Consider the following 23,156-nt stretch of genomic DNA (forward strand, 5'->3'; position numbering starts at 1 on the left):
ATTAATATTTATTTGAACATAAAATTAATTTTCATCAAGAATCATAAACTCCCCCTAACTAATAGCAATGAATGCAATCAAAAATTACTATTATAAGCATTTTTCATTTATTCTTAAACGTGCTAAGATTATTTTAAACACTAAGTGAAGATAGGTCAGTTAAACCTAATTCTCTCCTAAGTGTCCAAAATCTTTCCTTGTCTAAAGGCTTTGTAAAGATATCCGCTAATTGATGCAAAGTATCAACAAATTCTAGAACTACATCATCCTTAGTGACATGGTCTCTAATGAAATGATGTCTTTTTTCAATGTGCTTAGTTCTAGAGTGTTGGATGGGATTTTTAGTGAGACAAATAGCACTAGTATTGTCACACTTGATAGGAATGATACCTACTTCAATTCCATAATCAAAAAGTTGTTGTTTCATCCATAAAACTTGTGCACAACAACTACCAGCTGAAATGTATTCAGCTTCAGTGGTAGATAATGCAACACAGTTTTGTTTCTTTGAAAACCAAGAAATCAACATATTTCCAAGGTTGGCAAGTACCGGAGGTGATTTTCCTATCTAATTTGCATCCTCCATAATCCGCATCAGAAAAAGCATGCAAGCTAAAGCTAGAGTCTCTAGGATACCAAAGTCCTAAACTAGGAGTGTCCTTAAGGTATCTAAATTGAAATCTAGCACATAAGCAAACACTAAACATAATGACCGGTCAACTTGCAGTTAGATAAAGCAAAGAACCAATCATTGACCTATATAATTTAACATCCACACATTTACCTCCTTCATCCAAGTCAAGCTTTGTAGAAGAGCTCATTGGAGTGACATGAGGTTTCCCATTTTCCAGTCCAAACTTCTTGAGCATATCTTTGACGTACATAGCTTGATTGATGAAGATTTCATCTTTTCTTTGCTTAATTTGGAGTCCCAAGAAAAATGAGAGCTCCCCCATCATGCTCATTTTGAATTATCTTTGCATTAGCTTAGAAAATTCTTGGCAAAGAACATCATTAGTAGAACTAAATATTATATCATCAACATAAATTTGAACTACTAATAAATATTTACCTTTATGCTTTAAAAACAATGTAGTGTCAACCTTCCCTTTTGAAAAACCTTTTTCAATTAAAAAGTTTGACAATCTTTCATACCAAGCTCTAGGAGCTTGTTTTAAACCATAAAGTGCTTTTGTCAATTTAAGAACATGATCCGGAAATTTTGAATCTTCAAAACCTGGAGGTTGTTCCACATACACTTCTTCTTTTATAAAACCATTTAAAATGCACTTTTAACATCCATTCGATATAGTTTAAATTCATGAAAACATGCAAAAACTAATAACATTATAATTGCTTCCATCCTAGCTACGGGAGCGTATGTTTCATCATAGTCTATGCCCTCTTCTTGAGTATACCATTGAGCAAAAAGTCTAGCCTTGTTTCTCACTATATTACCACTCTCATCAAGCTTATTCTTAAATACCCATCTAGTACCTACAGTAGATTTATTATTAAGCCTTTCAACTAATGTTCATACTTTACTTCTCTCAAATTGATTTAACTCTTCTTGCATAGCCATAATCCAATGTTCATCATTTAATGCTTCTTTAATATTCTTAGGCTCTATGCATGAAATAAATGCAATATAATTACAAATATTTCTAAGAGAAGATCGAGTTGTTACCCCTTTGGACGGATCACCTATAATCTCACCATCCTTGACATAGTTGTACTCTCTTGGATAAGATACTTCCATTTCTTCAATGGTTGGATTCTCAAGAGGATCATGAGTTTCCTCATCTTTCGTTTCTTCATTTGATGATGATTATCCAACGTCATGTCTAACGTCATTTAAATTTATAATACCCACATCATCATTCAAACAATAATTCTTCATCGGAAGAAGATTATCATCGAAAACAACATGTATAGACTCTTCTACAACCAAAGTTCTTTTATTAAATACTCGATAAGCTTTAGAATTTAAGGAATAACCCAGAAAAATTCCTTCATCACTTTTAGCATCAAATTTGCCAAGGTTTTCTTTACCGTTGTTTAAAATAAAACATTTACATCTAAAAGGATGAAAATAGCTAATGTTAGGCTTTTTATTTTTGAAAATTTCATATGGAGTTTTCTTTAAAATTGGCCTAATCATTACTTGATTTACAACATAACAAGCGGTATTTTTGGCTTCCGCCCAAAAATATTTTGGCAAATTATTTTCACAAAGCATGGTTCTAGCCATTTCTTCTAAAGTTCGATTTTTCCTCTCAACAACTCCATTTTGTTGAGGGGTTCTAGGTGCTGAAAAATTATGGCTAATACCATTAGAATTACAAAACTCATTAAATCCAATATTTTCAAATTCAGTACCATGATCACTTCTAACACCAGTGATAGAGTAACCTTTTTCGTTTTGTATTACTTTTGAAAATGTGATGAAATTTTCTAATGGTTCATCTTTAGTACTTAAGAATAGAACCCAAGTATATCTAGAATAGTCATCTACCAAGACAAATGCATATTGTTTTCCACCCAAGCTAGTAGTCCTAATTGGCCCAAAAAGATCTATATGGATCAATTGTAGTACTCTACTAGTTGACACATCATTAATAGATTTAAAAGAAACTCGCTTTTGTTTTCCTTTAGCACAAGCATCACAGATTTTATCATTATCAAATTTAAGCTTAGGCAACCCTCGAACTAAATCTCCTTGAATTAGCCATTGCAAAACACTCATACTAGCATGTCCTAGTCTCCTATGCCATAACCAACTATCATGTTCATCCTTAGCAACTAGGAATAAATTAGTCATATCAATAGAATCTAAATGCACCATGTATATGTTTCTTATTCTATGACCAACAAGCATAATCTGATTAGATGCAATGTCAATGACTTTACAACCATTAATATCAAACATGACATTGAATCCCTTATCACAAAATTGACTAATACTCAATAGATTATGCTTTAATTCATTCACATATAAAACATTCTTAATTTGTATGGAAGAGGTATTACCAATAGTACCAATACCTTCAATGTGACCTTTTGAATCATCACCAAAAGTCACTTCTCCTCCATTTTTGGCGTTAAGCTTTATGAACCGGCTTTTGTCTCCGGTCATGTGTCTCAAGCATCCACTATCAAGGCACCATGAATTTGAATTTGTTTCTCGTGCCTTGTAGCAATGCTCCTTTTCCTACAAACATAGATTAATTTCTAATTTTTGGTACCCAAATTCTTTTGGGTACATATTCATTAGTTTCTAAAATCCTTGTCCCCTTTGGTATCCATTTATAAAGGACATCCTTATCTTTAGTAGTAATGAATTCTTTAGGAACCCATATACTCCTAATAATTTTACCATTCAAGGTTCGTTGAGACTTCTATGATTGTAGCTTCTAAACTTTTCTTAACAAAGTTTGATTTTGAATTCTCACATTTTTCAAAACTTTTTGTTCCAACCTTATTAAAAGAAGTTTTAAGATCATCAATCTTCTTTTGATGATTATCATGAACTTTTGAAAGTAATTTATGCAAATCAGTATTTTTCGTTTCAAAATCATTAATTTTGATTTGCAATTCTTTGATCTTACTTTCAAGCTCATTGTTGGTCTTGGATATAAGACTATTTTCGTTTTTCAATTTTGAAATATCATTTTTGTATTTTGAAAATAGAGTCTAATAATCTGAAGTCAACTCATTATAATCCTCTAATAACTCATCATAAGATAATTCATCCAAATCAAATGAGTTAGAGGTTACCTTAGAACCTTCCCCGATAGCCATCAAGCACAAGTTTGCAACTTCTTTTTCCTCTTCATCGGAACCTTCTTCATCGCTACATATAGCTAATGAGCCTTGTGCTTCTTTTTGGATTGACCCTTTTTCTTCAATTGTGGGCAATCATATTTGACATGCCCAGGCTTTTTGCATTCATAGTAAATGATCGGGTCTTTCTCATTCAATTCAGTTTTGGCGCCTTCACGACGTTTGAATTTTCTTCCCTCGATTGGGCATCATCATTTTTCTGAATCGTTTGGCAAATAATGCCATTTCCTCGTCATCATCATCGTCATTTGAATCACTCTCATCTTTTGTGGATTTGAGAGCAACTCCAATGTTTTTCTTCTTCTCCTTCTCCTTTGGTGTCTTGTCAATCTTATCGAGGTCCACTTCATCTTCAAGCATCATTTCATGAGTGAGAAGGGAACCGATTAGTTCTTCAAGAGTTAAGGACGTTAGATCCTTAGACTCGATGATTGTCGTCTTCTTTGATTGCCATGATTTTGGAAAGGAGTAGACTAACTTCCTCACAAGCTTTTCATTTGAAATGATTTCTCCATATGATTTGAGACCATTGACAATCATTGAAAATCTATCTGTCATAGCTTTGATATCTTCATTTGGTTTCATCCTGAAATTTTCATAGCTATGCGTTAGAATACTAATTTTAGATTTCTTTACCTCATCGGTACCTTCATGAGTGACTTGAAGTTTGTCTCATATTTCTTTGGCGGTTGTACAAGATGAAACTCTTCCGTATTCATCTGGTCCAAGAGCACAAAATATGATATGGATGGCTTTGGAGTTGAGCTGGAACATTCTTGTCTCTCCTTCACTCCACAATCTTGGATGAGTGAGAGGCTTGATGTATCATTCTTCTACGGCATTCCATGCTCCCATGTCACTTGCTTGAATGAAGTACATCATCCTATTTTTCCAATAGGCATAGTTAGCCCCATTGAAGAAAGGAGGCTTGTTGACGGGCATCGAATCGAGACCGGAGTCGTAATTTGAAGCGGAGGCTATTGATGACTTGATAATCGATGTAACTCTTCCCGAATCGAATCAAGAGACGATTAAACCTTCAAATGAGTGAGGCTCTGATACCAATTGTTGATTAAATCGATCGATGGAATCAATTAAGAGGGAGTGAATTAGCAATAAAAATTTTGGTGGAAGCTTTTGCAGAAAATTGAAAGTAATTGCACAGCGATTTAGAGTGGTTCGACTTTATCAACCAAAGTCTACGTCCACTACCTTTAGCTATCCACACTAAGGATTTTCCAAAAAATTCACTAATTTGTTCTTTCTTTTGAGGCCAAAGAGATAACCTTACAACTCCCTCAAGAATATACCCCAATTCTTGAGAACACTCTTTTCTCAAAGAGAAGATTACAAATTTGCAAACTTACAAGAAAACCCTCAAAAGGCAAATATGTTTGCACAATTCTAGAACAAAGAAAGAACACTCAAGAATAAATACAATTGAGCACAATAAGTGTTCTTGAAAGCAAGATGAATATTGAATGAAAAATAGGCTTGAAATACTCAAACTTGAGGTTTGATGTTTTTTCTTTGATTCTCTCTTGATTCTAGTTGCTTGTGGTTTCTTGTTTATGATCAATGGCTTCTAAGCTTGTTTAAATACACCTTGAATCACTTCTGAATGTTGGGGATGATTAGTGGAGTCAATAGAGTCGTTTAAGTGTGAAAACAATTAATTAAAGTAGTTGGGAGTGTCAGTGCATCGATACATACCCATGGTGCATCGGTGCATCAGTGTAAAATTCAAATATTTTGACCGTTGGATCCTTAGCCAGAGTGCATCGATGCATGACTAGTGCATCGATGCATGGCTGGTGCATCGATGCATCAAATGCATTCGATGTTCAATTTAATTCATGGTGCATCGATGCATGGATTGGTGCATCGGTGCATCACTCTGAAAAATTAATTTTAGGCTTGTTTTTGGTTCAAAATATTTTGTGAAAATTGTTTCAAAAATATATTAAGTATAAAACACAAATTTACACATTTAGTAAGGCTTGAAATTGATCTTAAAAGACTTGGAGTAATAATTTGATATTCGATTAATTGAATCAAATATACTTTAGAAAATCATTTGTAAAATCTTAAAATTCATTTAAACTAATTTGTTATATCGAAACACAAATGTTTTCAACAACTTGTCTGTCTTCTTTGTTCTTGCACCGATTTTCTTCTTGTAAAATAGTTGTTGCAACGTCATCGAAGACTAGACTGGTGATATTATTGTTTGTCAAGTTGATGATGAGTTGATCATACAAATCAAGTAGAATTTGAAGTAGAAGTTTAGCATGCTCTTGTTCTTCTATTATACATCTTAAGGATGTAAGCTGAGAAAATAAAGTGTTCAGTATGTTTAAGTGCTCTGTCACTGAAGTAGATTCTGGCATCCGGGGAGTGTACAATTTCCTTTTAAGGAAAATTTTATTGTGCAACGATGTGACCTCGTACAATTTGGTGAGATAATCTCATATCTCCTTAGTTGTCTTCTTCTCCTCGATGCTTGGCAATATTTCATCTGCTAATGCTAGATGAAAGTTTGCCATAGTATTCCCGTCCATTTCGATCCATTTTTTGTCATCTGTGAAATCTACTGGCCTTTCACTGATAGTTGCCAGACAACCGTCTTTCCTCAGGATGACCTTCATATTCAATTTCCATAATGAGAAATTTCTTCTATTGAACTTTTCAATACCAAATTTCATTCTCATAGCTTCAAATATGGATAGCTCCCATTATTTCACTATCGTGAATAGTTCTCTAGAACCTTCAAAGAAAGGGTAATACCTTATTACTTTCTTATGTTGGAGGATTCACCTTTTGGTGGCAACGACAAAGATAATAAGTATATATTACACACTCAATCTGGATCTGATACCAATTGTTACGGAATACGACTATCGGATAGAGTAAAATTGCAACTAATAATTTGAGAAAATAAAAATGAAGATAAAGAATACATAAAAATTACGTGGAAACCCCTAAATAATATAGGGTAAAACAACGGGCAACAGTAGAAGAATTTCACTATGAGAAAATAGGAATTACAACTTCTCTCAATCTACCAAAGAGAAAACAATGACAATTCTCTCTTGATAAAAAGGAGAAAACAACTCTTAAGAAACTCTCTAAATTCTCTAGTATTGGGAGAAAGCTATTTGGGACGGTTTTGAACCTAAATAGGTTAGGGTATTTATAGTTGAAGCTTAAGGATTAATCTTGTAAATACTCTAAAGTATAATGACTAAATTACAATTATACCATACAATAAATCAACAAAATCTTCCCCTCTTTTTGACTACAATTTTCGGTGGATTTGTTTTTTTCCACCTTTCAGTGGATAGTCAACTTTCAACACTTGCGACATATGAAAAGAACTGATCGGAGAAATATAACAGTATCTCGAGTCTGAGTGCCATCAGATTACGAACTTATATGATTTCCAACTTACCCCGGGTAGTATGGTGTGGGAAGAAAGATGGCTTCACCAGGAAAAAGATTAAGTCTCATTAGCTGAAGTTGCACCAGCAGTAAACACCAAGTTGTTGGATCAAATTTAACCTTGTTTCCTTTGATTTTTCCATGTATTGGACCAGTTCTTATCATGAGTGTTTATGTGTGAGTCGATCGTGAGTTGGGTAGTGTTTGTTAAACGATTATGTTACTCGACTCATTGTTCATTAAACCAGTTAAAATTTTACTCGACTCGTTGTTCGTTAAACTCGTTAAAATTTTACTTGACTCGGCTCATTGCTCATTAAACTCACCAGAATATTTACCTTGTTTTTTTAACTATAAGTAAAATCTACTAATATTATATAGAACTAATATAAACATAAATTAACAAATTTAACAAAAAAATATCAATAAATTCTAAATTCTAAAATAACAATCCACAAATACACCAAACTAGTAAATTACTAAATTAACGAGCACATGAACTTACTAAATCGAGTTGGACCTTGCTCGACTCAACTCGTTAAGGTCTCGAGTTGAGCTCAAATTCAAATTGAAACAACCTGAATCAAACATTAACCTAATTTTGATCAAATCGAGTTTTGACTAAGTTTTGGGAGATTATAGTAAAGATTAAAATGATAGGAATATTCACATTTTTTAAAGCATACATTCCATGATACTCTTGGAAGAGAGCAAGGTCCCTGAACACATATTCTCCATTATTCTTCAGCTCCATGGCGTTAGGGTTTTTTCGTAACCATAGTTCCACGTAGGGATGGGTATGGTTAGACTGGGTCGGGTTTCTGGCTAACTCAACTCGACCCGAACATTATATGCCTTCCACATGAAATTTGATCCTACCTTAAATTAGAATGATTTCACCCGAACTGAACCCAACCCAATTTAATTCGAATATATTTATAACAAATATTTGTTTTATTTGATAAAAATAAAGATCTAATTGAAAAAATTAATACTAAAAGAGGTATTATTACAATTATCTCTAAATATATAAGGTATAATTATATTATTTTCTGAGTCAGATCGAGTCGGATATTTTTCACCCTAAACTCGAATATATCCTCCAAAAAACTTGATTTGACCTGAACTCGATTTTTTATAAGAGTCGGGTCGAAACTCGTCGGATCCGAGTATCGTGCCCATTCTTAGTTCAACGTATAGTGTTAAATTACGACCGAATTGTAAGGTTATTCAAGGTCACCACAAACACCACAAACCGCATCCACGAAGTTATCTTTAGAAAATAAATCACGACACAATACTCGCAACACCCACAATCGCAATATCACGAACATAGTTTAGTACAATGGTTCCACGAGGTCGAAAGAAAGCTCATAAGAAAATACACGTTCCATCTGTTTATAGATATTGTCCTCTTATTTTAAATTTGAATAAAATAGTAAAGAAAACAGTACAAACTTCAAATTAACAATGATTTTATGTATGAAAAAGAAAAACTTGTTTGTTAAAACTAGGCAGTTAGAATTAGTTTTATTTGTTAGATGGCCGTTAGCTTTGATTAGTCAGATAGCAGAGTTCATATAAATAAGGGATTATCTTGTAACATTGTTATGATGAATATACAAGTATTTCAATGAATTAATTTCAACATGGTATCAGAGTCAGGTTACATTATAAATCGGTTGCCATCATTTGTTTGGTCTTGAAAGTCACCTTTTGAAACGTTTTATGGTAGGCCTCCCAGTTTTAATCATTTCCATGTCTTTGGTTGTCTTTGTTATTCTGCTCGTTTAAATAATATAGACAAATTTGCTTCTAGGGCTATTCCTTTTGTTTTTCTTGGTTATTTTTTAATCTCAAAAGGGCTACCTCCTCTTTAGTCTACAGTCTAAGTCTTTTTATGTTAGTCGAGATGTCATATTTCATGAAAATCAATTTTCTTTTTATGATTCATCAGACTCATAAACCTCTTTTTTCACATCTATTCCTCTTGTGGCAGATTCAGATTTTTTTGGTCCTCCATGTTCCTCAAAATAGTCCTCATTCTTCTTTACCTTTATCTTCTCATGCTTTGCAACCATTCTCACCTTCATCTTCACCTTTACAACCTCTCTCACCTGTCCTTTCCTCAACTGATTTGCCTTCATCATCAGCTACTCATTTTTTCTCTTTTGTACAGTCTACATCAAATCTGTAACCTGTTATTATTTCTGATTCTATAGTAAATGCACCTGTCTCTAGGAGATCTACTGGAGTCTCAAAAACACCTTCCTAGTTACAAAATTATACTTGTACTTTATAATCTTCTTCATTTGTAGATCAGTCTAGTTCTTTGTCTTCCTCTGTTTTATCTTTGAACAATCAAATTTGTTTTGCATCTATTTCTAATATTCGTGAGCCTCGTTCTTATTCTGAGGTTGTTAAGGATCCCCACTAGGTCCAAGCTATGTCTGTGAAAATTCAAGCCCTAGAATCTAATAATACATGGATTGTTGGGTCATTACCACGAGGAAAAGTTGATATTGGATGCAAGTGAGTTTAGAGGGTGAAATATAAGGCATCAGGTGAGGTTGAAAGATACAAAGCTCGCCTTGTTGCCAAGGGCTTTAATCAAAAGGTGGGGATTGATTATGTTGGCACATTCTCTCATGTTGCTAAACTGGTCACTATCGGGACTGTTTTGGCTCTTGCTTCTACTTTCTATTGGTCATTGTTTCAAATGGATGTCTAATGAATTCTTACTAGGTGATATGGTTGAAGAAGTTTACATGGATTTGCCTAAAAGGGTGTTGTATCTAAGGGGATAAGATGGTTTGTAGGCTACAAAAATCTTTATATGGACTAAAACAAGCATCAAGACAATGGAATTTGAAGCTTACCGAAGCTTTAATCTCTACAAGTTTCATGCAAAGCAAGTATGATTATTCATGGTTCACTAAACAACAAGGCAAAATTGTTGTTTTGTTAATGTAGACACTTATTTTCGTCCGGAGTCTTTTATATATAATATTATCATATAGGTTTTGAAAGATTTTTTTTTTGTTTCTTAAAAATTGTTTTTTGAAAATATATATATAATAAATAGTCTTTAAAGCATTTTGAAAGAATATATATAATATATAGTTTTTAAAACATTTTGAATATATATATATATATATATAATATATAGTTTTTAAAACATTTTGAAAACTTATATAGTATATAGTTTTTTAAAACATTTTGAAAATATATATATAATATATAGTTTTTAAAACATTTTGAAAACTTATATAATATATAATTTTTAAAACATTTTGAAAATATATATAATATATAGTTTTTAAAACATTTTGAAAAAATATATATAATATATAGTTTTTAAAACATTTTGAAAATATATATAATATATAGTTTTTAAAATATTTTGAAAACTTATATAATTTAAAACATTTTGAAACTATATATATAATATATAGTTTTTAAAAAAATTTGAAAACTTATATAATATATAGTTTTGAAAAAAATATTTTTATAATATATAGGTTTTGAAACGTTTTTTAAATACATATAATATAATATAATATAATATTAGTATACTTTTTATTATTATTATTATTATTATTTATTTTCTTTTTCTTTTTCTTTATTATTTTTTTTAGGGTCCAAGAATCTGTTCGGGTCCAACATAGGCTAAACGGGCCTGAACCAGCCTAAGGGTCGATTAGGGTTTTACGAATTAAGCAGAGCGCCACATATATGGCGCGTGAAAGTCACGCGTGAGGCATGGAAGTCAGAGGCCAACGGCCGGAGGAGATCGGGACTGAACCATCCAAAAAACCCCGACCGAACAGCATGCACGAGACATAATCGGAGCATTTATCTCAACAAAACTCGCACAAACCCAAAACAGAACCGAGTAATTTGGATTTCCAGCGGAAATCTCGTCCTTTTCAGGACTCAAAACGGCTGGACTCGAGGCTATATAAAGCCTCCGGCGAGGCCAAACAAAGGACATCAAACTAGAACCAAACACGAGCCAAAACACAAAGCAACCACATCGAAAAAGTTACGAAAGAAGCATCGTGCAAAGCAAGTGAAAAATCGTACAAAAACATAGACAAAACCAAGCAAAAAATCAAAAAGTACTCGAGGTTTTTTGAAAGAATATCATAAAAAGCCGAGGGCTTTCGTTGGAGGTCGCGTTGGGAAACGAAGGGCCACGTCGGAGAAGGTAAAGGTCGAAGCTTTGGATCTAAATCTACTCCGATTTAGACCTTCTTTTGATTTTTCGAGGGTAGATTCAAGTTTACGGGGTGGAGAAAAAGCTTGTGGTGAGTTCGATTTTTTTTCCAACCGCCGTTCTCGACGACCAGAGCGACGAATCGGACGGCGGAGGCATCGCCAGAGTATGACCGGCGCTCGACCGACCATCGAGGAAGGGGAGAGCATTTGAGAGGTTTTTGTTGATTTTTTTTCGGGTTTAGGCTTCAAATGATGTTATTTTGGGTTTTTGCCTATTTATATGCAAGGGACTAAGATGCAAATAGCAACATTTTAAATTATTTCTGTCGTCCCCCAACTTTTGAAGTGTAATTCATTTTGGTAGTGTTCAATTTGGCCTCTAAATCTTCAATTTATTCAATTCAGTCCCTATTTATAATTTTCATTTTTTGCAATTTAACCCCTCTAACTCTTTATTTTTCTCTTACAGCTCATGTTTAGTACCAATCTAATCCATTAATTTCAATTTGTATCAATTTGATCCTCTAAATTTAGTTATTCATTTTTTTCTTTTAATTTTAGCATTTTTTAGTATTTTTTAGTTATTCATTTTTCCCTCCTTTTAATTTTGTTGTAATAAATTCAATTTATCATTTTTGTTCTTGTGGTATTTTCACATCAATTTAGTCCTCGAAGTTGTTCAGTTGTATCAATGTTTAAAATATTACTATTGTTTAATGTCTTAAGTTAGGAATTAGGGTTTAGAGTTTGGGGTTTAAGGGGTTGTGATTTAGGGTTTAGATTTTATGATTTAGGCTTTTAAATTAAGTTTAGGGTACAAAATGATGCAATTAAACAATTTTGAGGGCTAAATTGATTCGAAAATACTATGGGAAAGAAAATAATATATTAAGTCTACTACAAGAACAAAAATTATCATTAAGCCTTTGTATAATAACTCAATACTTCGTTGTTTGTTTTCTAGATCGGCCACAATATTTAATCTCTCCATCATAATTATTTTATTTTATGATTTAATACTTTCATTGTTTGTTGAACCGTCTAATGTTGCCCCAACGATAATGACATTCATTAAGTATTAATGTTTTTATCCAATAGAAATGAGATTCTTATACAAACAGGGGTTAATCAAGGGGTTAATCAAGTGGTAAGCTGCTTAATATTACTTAGGTAAGGTTTCAAGTTCGAGTTTTTGTGCATGCAAAAAATCCCTGTTAGGAAATTCACCAACCAAAATCAAGTGTACAACACGAATCAATCCATATTAATCAAAGTAAAACTTTGGAACAAAGAAAAAAACCTAATTTTTTTTTTATAAATTTAATAATTTTTAGACATAAACAGCAACAAAAAGGGAAAATCCACTAACTCAATAAAATAAATGTCATATTCTTTGTTCTGTCTGTTTTAAGAGGGAAAATTAAGTCTAATTGTAATGGATTATGTTCTAATGTTAATGCTTTTTTTAAACCAAATTTGTTTGCATAATTAATGACTTTGAAGGAGATAGGAAGGAATCTTTTTGTGTTCTACTGCCCTAACCTTCAATTATTTAATCCATACAACCTTTTTTTTCTTCTTGAAAATTGACATTTGACGTATTTAAAGGTAAAATGATCGTAGTTATCAATTTTGTTTTTTTTAATCAATTTTACCTTCACGTACACTTCATACTCTTTTTTATAAGGATACGATACATATTTAGTTATTTATTTATTTTTATGGTTTTGTTTTAATCCTTTAATCTTTTTTTAAATAATATTTACTATTATGTTTTGGTCTATCATCGTTTAAAAAATAAATAAAAATGTTGATGTGATACTTTTTTTATTTTTTAATGATTACATGACATTATCTTATAATACACATTAATATTATCGTTATTTTTTTATTTTTTTAATGATGATGTGATATTATCTTATAATTTTTTATTAATATGAAGTAAGTATAAGATAGTATCTGTTAAGGAATCACTTTCAATCATTGACATTGAATACTAAGATCATTGGCATTCAAGATGCTCGAACCTGAAATCTAAAGAAATAACAATATTTCTTTTATCACTAATGTCGCTTTGTTCATGCAACATCTTGGTTTGATAGGATAAATGGGGCACATTTACTCGTGAAATATATACCTTATTAGAGTTGTAAACGATACGAGATTAATCACGAGTTATTTAAGATATATTTAGTTAAAGTTTGATCAACTTTTGAATTAAATGAACTCAACTCGAGCTCGAACTTGACTCAAAATTTTATTGAGTTGAAAACTTGAAATGAAATACTTGTTACCTAACTCAAAAATCTCGCAAGCAACTCAAAAAAATCATATACTAATTTTTTTATATTTTTAAATTTAACTATTAATAACATTAACATTTTTATGTTGTTACTTTTTAATAATATAATATAAGTTTTTCATGTACTTGAGGTTCAAATTTGAGCTTCAATCGAGTCAAGTTTGAGAATATTTTGAGTTTATTTTTTTTAAACTCGAGTTGAGCTTCAATTTTTGATTTCAAGTTAAGCTTAAAATTTTTAAGATTACAATCTTTCGAATCAAGTTGAACTTTAATTTTTTATTTCAAGTTTAAATCGGACTTGATAATTTCAAACTCATGAATTTTCAAATTAAATCATACACAATTTTATATTTTTCGAGTTAAGTCGAACTTAATAATACTTGAGCTCAACTTAACTCTTTACATCCTTTTCGTAGAATTTAAAACTCTCCAATGGGAGGGAACCAAACCATGCATCCATGAGGATGGCACCAACACATGTACTGCACATAAAATTTCGAGCTGGTCAGAGACAGAGATGCTGGCTGTTTTTATTTATTTTATCATTTTACATGTCTGAACAAGATAAATAGGCGCAAATGGGGTATTTTATAGGCGTTTCTCCTGAAATATCACCTTAATTTTATATTTTTTTTGTCAGACATGGTTTAGATTATATTTATCGATCTAACACCCTTTGCAGGAAGCGACGCCCCTACACCGCGCTTTACGCTACGTGGTCGAAGGCGTCCGGGGGCACCTTACCAAATGTGTAAAAACCTCGGATGTTAATTTTGTAAATATTTTGAAACAGGTGTCAAATACGTTATTAATTTCTATTATGGTGACATTTGTGTAAAAACATCATCATTTTGAATTGTGCAGACACCCCACACCCCACGGTTCCAGGTTGTGAACTGACTGAGATTTTAATGAAGTGGGCAGTGTGTGTAGTGGTTAAGTTTATTATTTTAGTGTCACAAGTTTATTTTTTATAATAATAAATTTTTTATAATTTTAAAAATTATAAATTTCATATATTTTGAAAAAAATATTAAATAATAATTCATTTGATCCCTCAATTGTAATTAAAAGGTTATTTTAATATTTAATATTTTTAAATAATTAATTTTAAAAGGTAATAATTTTTTCAAAAATATATGAAATTTATAATTTTTTAAATTATAAATATTTATCATCATCATCATTTTGTAAAAGAAATATTAGTTATAAAACTTTTAAAAAATTATTCATATTTTAAAATACTTATCCTCAAAGTTTTTATATACTAGATTATATGTATTGTGTAATTTTAATGTAAAAATTTAAATAATTTTATTAAAAATGAATAAACATTATTAACTGTTCTTAAAAATTAATAATTAATGAATAATAATTCATTTGATCTCTCAATTGTAATTAAAAGTTTATTTTAATATTCTTTTATATTTTTAAACAATTAATTTTAAAAGGTAATAATTTTTTCAAAAATATATTAAATTTATAATTTTAAAATTATAAAATTTATTATTATCATCATCATCATCATTTGTAAAATAAATACTAGTTATAAAATTATTCATATTTTAAAATAGTTACCCTCAAAGTTTTCTTATATTAGATTATACGTATTGTGAAATTTTAATGCAAAAATCAAAATAAATTTATTAAAAATGAATAAACATTATTAACTGTTGTTAAAAATTAAAATTTAATGAATAATAATTCATTTGATCTCTTAATTGTAATTAAAAGTTTATTTTAATATTTTTATATTTTTAAACAATTAATTTTAAAAGAAAATATTTTTTTTCAAAATATATGAAATTTATAATTTTTAAAATTATAAAAAATTATTATAAAAAATAAACTTGTGACACTAATACTAATAAACTCAATCACTATACACACTGCCCACTTCATTAACTTGTGACAAGACCCTAGCACGCACCAGAAACCGTGCGGTGTGGGGTGTCTGCAAATTCAAAATGCTGACAATTTACACAAATGTCACCATAATAGAAATTAATGATGTATTTGACATCATTTAAAAATTTTACAAAATTAGCACCCGAATGTTTTTACACATTTGATAAGGCGCGCCCCCGGGGGCGTGCCTTTGACCACGTGGCGTAAAGCGCATTACAGTGGGCGCGTCTTCCTGCAAATAGTATTAAATCAAAAAATTAATTTAAACGATGTCTGATCGAAAATATTAAATGAAAAAAGTGATTTTTCGGGATAAACGCCCATTTTACGAGGTCAAGAGAGTTAAATTTTCAAAGCACAGGCAGAGGGGAAAGTGAGAATAAATCCCAGAAAAAAGTTAAGAATTTTGTTCGCATTTCCCTTTCATTTAATTGGCAATTTTCCCAATAAATCACCGGTGATCGGTATATTTATCGATCTAACACCGGTCAGATTATATTTTTCGATCTAACATCCGTAGCAGTGAAGCACGCCCCCTGAACCGCGCTATACATTGATTTGACGCCACGTGGGTATAGCGCGCCCCCTGTCTCGCGATATACGGTGATCTGGCGTCACATGGGTATAGCGCGCCCCCTGATCTGCGCTATACCTGGGTATCTGACACGTGGGGTATAGCGCAGTGCAGGGGACGTCCCCATCCTCTCTATAAATACCCTCATCCTCAATCACTTTTATCACACCAAATTCTCTCAAATTCTCTAAATTTCTCTCAAATAATCTATCTTTTTAAGGTATATTTTATAATATTTTTACTATTATGTATTTACTTTATTTAATATTTTACTAATATAATTCTTTTGCATATATATAATGGAAGGCAGTCTACTTCGCTCGGATGGAAATCATATATCTCTACACTTTTGCTGATACGGTAACATTTTAACGTTTTAATTTAATTTTAATTATTAGTAATATTTAGTTGATTTATTTAATGCATGATTATTAGATTAAGAATTAAATATCTCGACACTTTGCTGATACGGTATCATTTTAACGTTTTAATTTAATTTAAATTATTAGTAGTAATTAGTTGATTTATTTGATGCATGATTATTAGATTAAGAATTAATTTTTGTAATTATTTATTTTTAAGAGAATGACCGTGTATTAGATCATTTTATTAGGAATCTTAAGTTAGTGATACACAATTGTGTCTTGCCGTATTTAGTAGAGGCTGGATTCGGTTACATAGGTAGATATCAGGGTCACTGTAAGATAGAGCCAGACCTGATTTCTGCCTTAGTAGAGCGGTGGAGGCCGGAGACCCACACATTCCATCTTTCGTACAGAGAGTGCACGATCACGCTTGAGGATGTTTCTATGCACCTGGGGCTTCCGATGGATGGAGATGTGATATCGAGGATAACTTTCAGTTCTTAGACTACTTTATGTCGGGATAGTCTAAGACGTGTCCCGGAAAATTTTATCGGATGTAGGATACCGTTAAATTGGTTAGATGCCAATTTTCGGGAGTTGAGCGCAGACGCCTCTGAGGATGAGGTTAAGATATATGCACGGGCATGCATACTGCAGCTGATAGGAGGGTTGCTGATGCCGGACAAATCGCGCAACTTAGTTCACTGCATGTGGTTGCGTCATCTTAGCAACTTTCGTCTCGCCGGATCATTCAGTTGGGGCTTGGCAGTTTTGGCTTTGTTGTACAGGGAGATGTGTGGAGCCACTGACTACAGACGTAATGCTATCGGCGGATGTCTCCTGCTACTGCAGTCTTGGGCATGGTATCGATTGCCCTTTTTATGTCCCGTTGTGAAGAACCCATTCGTATTTCCACTACTTCTGAGGTAATTATAAAACTGATTTTGTATATTAATAATTTTATACAGCATATAATAAATTTTTTTCCTTGAATAGGTGGTCTACTGATAGGAAAAATCATCAGGAGCTACCTGATGATTTAGAAAAAATTAGGGTGCTAATCGATCAGAAGGCTAGCACACAGGTATGAATTTTAATGTTTAAAAATTGATTTTAGATTATAGTTATATAATTAGATTATTATTTTGATAAAAATTATATATTATTTGTTTTAGTTTGAATGAGTGCCATATTCTACTGATGATGTGAGGACGGTGATTTCACCTGAGTTGAGGGGTCCATCAGATGTTTGGATGGCGATGGTCCCTCTGATCTGTTATGCGACCGTCGAGTGGCACTCCACTGATCGCGTGCTCCGGCAGTTTGGTTGTTTACAACCAATTCCGGAAGCACCTCACAATATGGACGAGTTGCATAGCTTAGATAGACGCGGCAAGACAGATACAAATTGGCTGGTGAGGCATCATGAGTGGGTCGTGTTGTGGGAGGATCGACATCGGCGCCTTCCACGTAGAGATCCCATTTTTACTGACTTCTTGATGTATACTGAGGATTATTATGAGTGGTTCAAATGGAAACTGCACAGATGGTTGCGTCGATGGCATCTCCATATGGTCAAAGAAATTTGCAGGTGAATGCCTTCCCCTTGAACTGGACGCGGTGTTGCCATACGGATTGTTCGTGGACCCACCTTGGTACATATCGTAAGGAGTTGCGGATGAATGTCTCCTCATTATGGCATTAAAATCATTACACATTACTGTAGTCGGGCTGTCAACTTGATCAACTTGTTCAGCCAGCCCATAGTATGAGCTTAAAGATTGACCCCGAACAACACGCACTTGAACAAAATGTGCATACATCTCAATAGCGGCGTCTGAATAATTACTTTGAGCTTCAACCATCATTTGAACATTATCATTGTTCGAAAGTTCGAACGCTGTATAAGTTAATGGCAACAATGATGTTGGAAATCTGTACTACAACGACGACATTATTCTGTTACTTCCAACATGAATCTTCCTCGAAATCTTCGTTATCAACTCCTCAAGAGTTATGTTTCTCTTGAATGATATTTTAACATGCTCATTTGATACGAAAACAACGTCGGTTTCATCTTCTCGAATTTCACCATCATAATAAACAATAACTGAAAATCGCATAATTCTTTGAGTTTAAAAGTGCGACAATATTATATCTGCAAAAAAAATAACTTAAACAAACCTGATTAAATAAATTATATATAAACGAAAATATAACACAAAAAGTTTTTTACACATCAACGTAAATAATTTAAATAATATAATTTTATATTATTACTTGCACCGCAAAACTATTTCGACGTATGCTCCCGCTTTTCAATTTTACAAACATAAAAATTAATTAAAAATAATTAGTATAATATTTTTTCAAATAATGATAATAAACAATAAGTATAATTAAAAAATTATAACAAAATTACCTTATAACGAAAAATCGCACGAACTTCTAAATCAAATATAAGAAGATTGTCAGAATTATTAATCGTTGACGAAATTGTTGTATTAATTTATAAGAGAGGAGAGATGCGAGGAGATGTGAGGAGAGATGCGAGAACCGTATTTATAAACATATAAGGTGCAGTACCTGCACCGCGTTATATGTAATTATTATATAGCGCGGATCAGGGACCGCGTTAAATATAATTTTGGTACGACGTATAGCGCGCCCCCTGATCCGCGCTATACCCCTACGTGGCGTATACCGCGGAGCATGGGGCGCGCTATACCCCACGTATAACTCAGTCAGCGTATAACGCGGTACATGAGGTGCGCTATACTCCACGTGACGCCAAATCAACATATAGCGCGATACAGGAGACGCGCTTTACTGCTACGGGTGTTAAATCGAGAAATATAATCTGACCGGTGTTAAATCGATATATATACCATGATCGGTGATTTATCGGGAAATAGCCCATTTAATTGGGGCAGAAGACGAGATTGTGAAGTCCAATCTGCGCAGTGAAGTCCAATCTACGCAGTGAAGTGAAACATGTCACTAAAAACAATCCCTCCGTTGCCGGTACAACCTGACACCACTTGCTGGTTTGGGACACGGTGATAGTAACTGCCGGATTAGGTCGAGTTTTTTTATCATTAATCTTATTTGATTTAAAAAAACTATATCTTTTATTCAAATTGATCTGATTTGATAAATATATATTCTTTATTCAAATTAGTCCCTATTTGAAAAGGATATTGTCTTCACTTGAACCCGATTTAATTTAATTTTTTAAGATAAAAATTTTAATCTGACTTGATCCAACTTAAAATAAATATATATAAATAATATTTTTTGGATAAAATAACATGATTACTAAAAAAGGATAAAATTATAGCAATTATCCTTAAATTTATAGAAATTATACTATTATCATGGGCCATACGGATTAGAGTTTCTCATCTTAAATTTGGATCAAACTTACTCGATATGAACCCTTTTTAATACTTTAAATTAAATTGTCATACGCAATTAATACTCCTTTGTTTCGGTGTTTAAATAAAAATTTTGATGTTAACCTGACGAGTGGCGGGTTATCCTGAAAATAGAAAGCCAGCTTAATCCCACTTTGTACAGCAAAAAGAAGTATTTATTGCTTTCGAGAAGATTAAAAAAGGTACATGCTTGTGATTGAAGTCTTAACAAGAACCAACTTTCCCCTCAAACAAACCACTCCATGTAATTGCCTCATCATTTTTCTTCTTACCAAAGTTTAAATTTTTATAATATTATAAATAATATTCTTTCCTTCATTTTATTGAAAAAAGTCTTCTTAATTTAAACTAAGTCGGTAATAAATACGAACCTTTTTGTTTCTTTTTCACCACTATACTTTACCGATCCTCTACTCCAACTCCCATGTCTCCATTTGCCACTTTGGGTGAAAGCAACTAGCCAACCGGTGACCCCTATTTTCAACGTTGATTGGCACAAGATTTTGCAATACCCAAATCACTGAAATTTGTGTTTTTTTTCAAGATTTTGTGTCATAAATACATAAACAAATGAATGTATGAATTTAAACCAGGTCCGGACCAATGTGGCTACTTTCTGATGAGGAACTTGACATGGTGGTTGTGCCATTGCAGTCGGATACACTGTCTTGCAAGCTTAACAATAGATGAGATGTGCTGAAACTCATTGAGGGTTTAGCTCTTGGAACAATTGGGACATCAGCTTCACCCACCAGCATTTGGACCACGCTTCTCATTGTGGGTCTGATCAGTGGGTCTGGGTGCGAACAAGCTAACCCCATAAGAAGGACCCTTCTCATCTCGCCCTCGTCGAAATCACCTTCAAGTCTTGCATCGGCTGCGGTTAACAATCTCCCTTCTCTATGCAAACTCCAAACCCATTCCACCAAATTCCCACTCACCCTGGCTTTCGCCATGGAATTGGCATCTCTCTCGATTGGTCTTCTTCCGCTAGCCACCTCTAGAGCCACGGCTCCGTAGCTAAACACATCAGTTTTCTCGGTCGCTCGTCCTGTTTGGAGATATTCGGGAGCCAAATATCCCATCGTGCCGGCAGCTACCGTGGCATCAGGCGACTTATCGTGCTCAATTTGCCTTGCTAAACCGAAATCACCTATCTTGGCGTTGAACCCTTCATCCAACATTATGTTGCTGGTCTTAACGTCTCTATGAATAACCTGGTGATCACACTCTTGATGCAAATAGGCCAAAGCAGAGGCCACTCCTAACAAAATTTTCTGCCTATGAGGCCATGGCAATGGCGTTCTGGCTTCAAACAATGCTTTATCAAGACTCCCATTAGGCATTAAATCGTAAACTAATAGAATTTCACCTTTCTCGTGGCACCATCCCTGCAACCTTACGAGATTCCGATGCCGAAGGCTTCCGATTATAGACAACTCCGATAAAAACTCATTCTTGCCTTGACTGTTATGACTACATCTCTTGACGGCCACAATGTCGCCGTTATTCGGTAAAATGCCTTTATAGACAGTCCCGAATGCACCCTGACCGATTATTCGATTGGCATTGAAACATCTCGTGGCTGCTTTCAGCTCTTTATAACTGAACTCTTTCGGCATTTTGATAATCTCCGATGGAGAAGTCTCCGATTTCTCAACATGCTTGATCTTTTTAGAGAAAACCCAAATGAGACCGCCGGCGAATAAGGCAAAAACGAAAGCCCCTGCCGTTACCACCCCTGCCACAGCCCCTGGACCTTGCTTACAAAGCCGGTTATGACATGAGGAAGAAGAAGAAGAAGACTTACTCGAATGGGAACTCGATGGAGCCAATGAAGGTGGCGCTGACTTAACAGAGTTAGCCGTTGGGTTCAGTAAAGTAGTCGTTGGAGGCGGAGGAGGCGCCGAAGATGTTGGCTCGGAAGAAGAACTAAAACTCCACCATTCTATACTATGTACCTCTGTGCTTCCTTGTGTTGAGCCTGAGAATCCTACATACATGAAATCAGTAACATATTGATCCAGATTTAGAGGGAACGATAGCATGGGCTCTTTAGGCTTCAAATTTGAGTACGAAATTGTGATATTGAAAACCCCAGATGGAGCATCGTATTCGATCCATGAGTTAATGAGGTTGCCGCTCTTTAGATCGATATCCAAAGCTCCCAAATCACCAACTTGTGAAGAAACCAAACTGTTGAGATCCAAACCAACGTGGTTTCCATTAATGTCATTGAATTCTACGTCCATAAGAGTGTCGAACTCCACCGCCACGAACCCCGAGGCCTGACGCTTATCGTCCAAGAGCCCCAAAGAGCCGCCGCCGGCGCCGACGAATTCACCGTCCGGGGTAATGACAAAGGCTAAACCGCCGCCGATGGAAGACGGGTTCAGGTTCGTAATGGAGAAGGAGAAGAAGGTCGAGAAGCTACAAGGAGAATGAGTTCCCGGTTCCCGGAATCTCACCGGTTTCGAATACAACGCTCTGCCGGCGCCGGAGTAAGGGACTTGGATGTCGCGAGTGAGTCTCACGCTCCCATTGTTTAAGTGAGCATCACCAAGGAGTTTCAAGCTGCTGAGAGTTATGGTCCCGAAATCGAACTCCGTTGCCGCAAAGATTCCGGTGAAGCGTTGGACAAAACAGAGGAACAGAGCCGATAAGAATGTAACCTTAAAAGAAAACGGCGACATAATGGCTTCCAATTTCTGGTTATTCTGGAAACCCCATTATAAAACAGAAACCGGTTATGCTTATACCGTGTTTGGGTGGGGAGATTTGTTGAAGAAGAAAGATTGTAAAATTGAATAGATTCTAGAGGCAGAGAAGAGTTTATTTCTTTGGATTAAAACGGAACAAAGTTGATGGAAACAAACAAGGAATAGTGAGAAGGAATCCAATGGGGGAGATGATAGGTGATGGAGACAGGTGGCTGGCGAATAGTAGGGCACGTAGATTTTTTAAACGGTTATTTTTCTTATCGGTGATTGAGAAAGAGGAAATAAAAAAAAATATGAAACCTTTTTGGTTCACTTGTGTTCACACAACACTTCACGCTTTCG

General features: G+C 33.8%; 1 protein-coding gene across 1 annotated transcript; it reads right to left on the minus strand.

The window, feature by feature from the left end:
* Positions 1-20,436: 20,436 nt before the first annotated feature.
* LOC120211650 (L-type lectin-domain containing receptor kinase VIII.1-like) lies at positions 20,437-22,955 on the minus strand. Its single transcript, XM_039210147.1, has one exon. It carries the CDS (start codon positions 22,785-22,787, stop codon positions 20,679-20,681), a length of 2,109 nt encoding a protein of 702 aa, XP_039066078.1. The 5' UTR covers positions 22,788-22,955; the 3' UTR covers positions 20,437-20,678.
* Positions 22,956-23,156: the final 201 nt, after the last annotated feature.

Source organism: Hibiscus syriacus, unplaced genomic scaffold (genome assembly GCF_006381635.1).
Source record: "Hibiscus syriacus cultivar Baekdansim isolate YM2019G1 unplaced genomic scaffold, ASM638163v2 tig00109978_pilon, whole genome shotgun sequence".
Lineage (NCBI taxonomy): Eukaryota > Viridiplantae > Streptophyta > Magnoliopsida > Malvales > Malvaceae > Hibiscus > Hibiscus syriacus.

What these genes read in the sequence shown, in the direction of transcription:
- LOC120211650 (XM_039210147.1), bottom strand. Translation starts at nt 22,787, where the DNA reads ATGTCGCCGTTTTCTTTTAAGGTTACATTCTTATCGGCTCTGTTCCTC.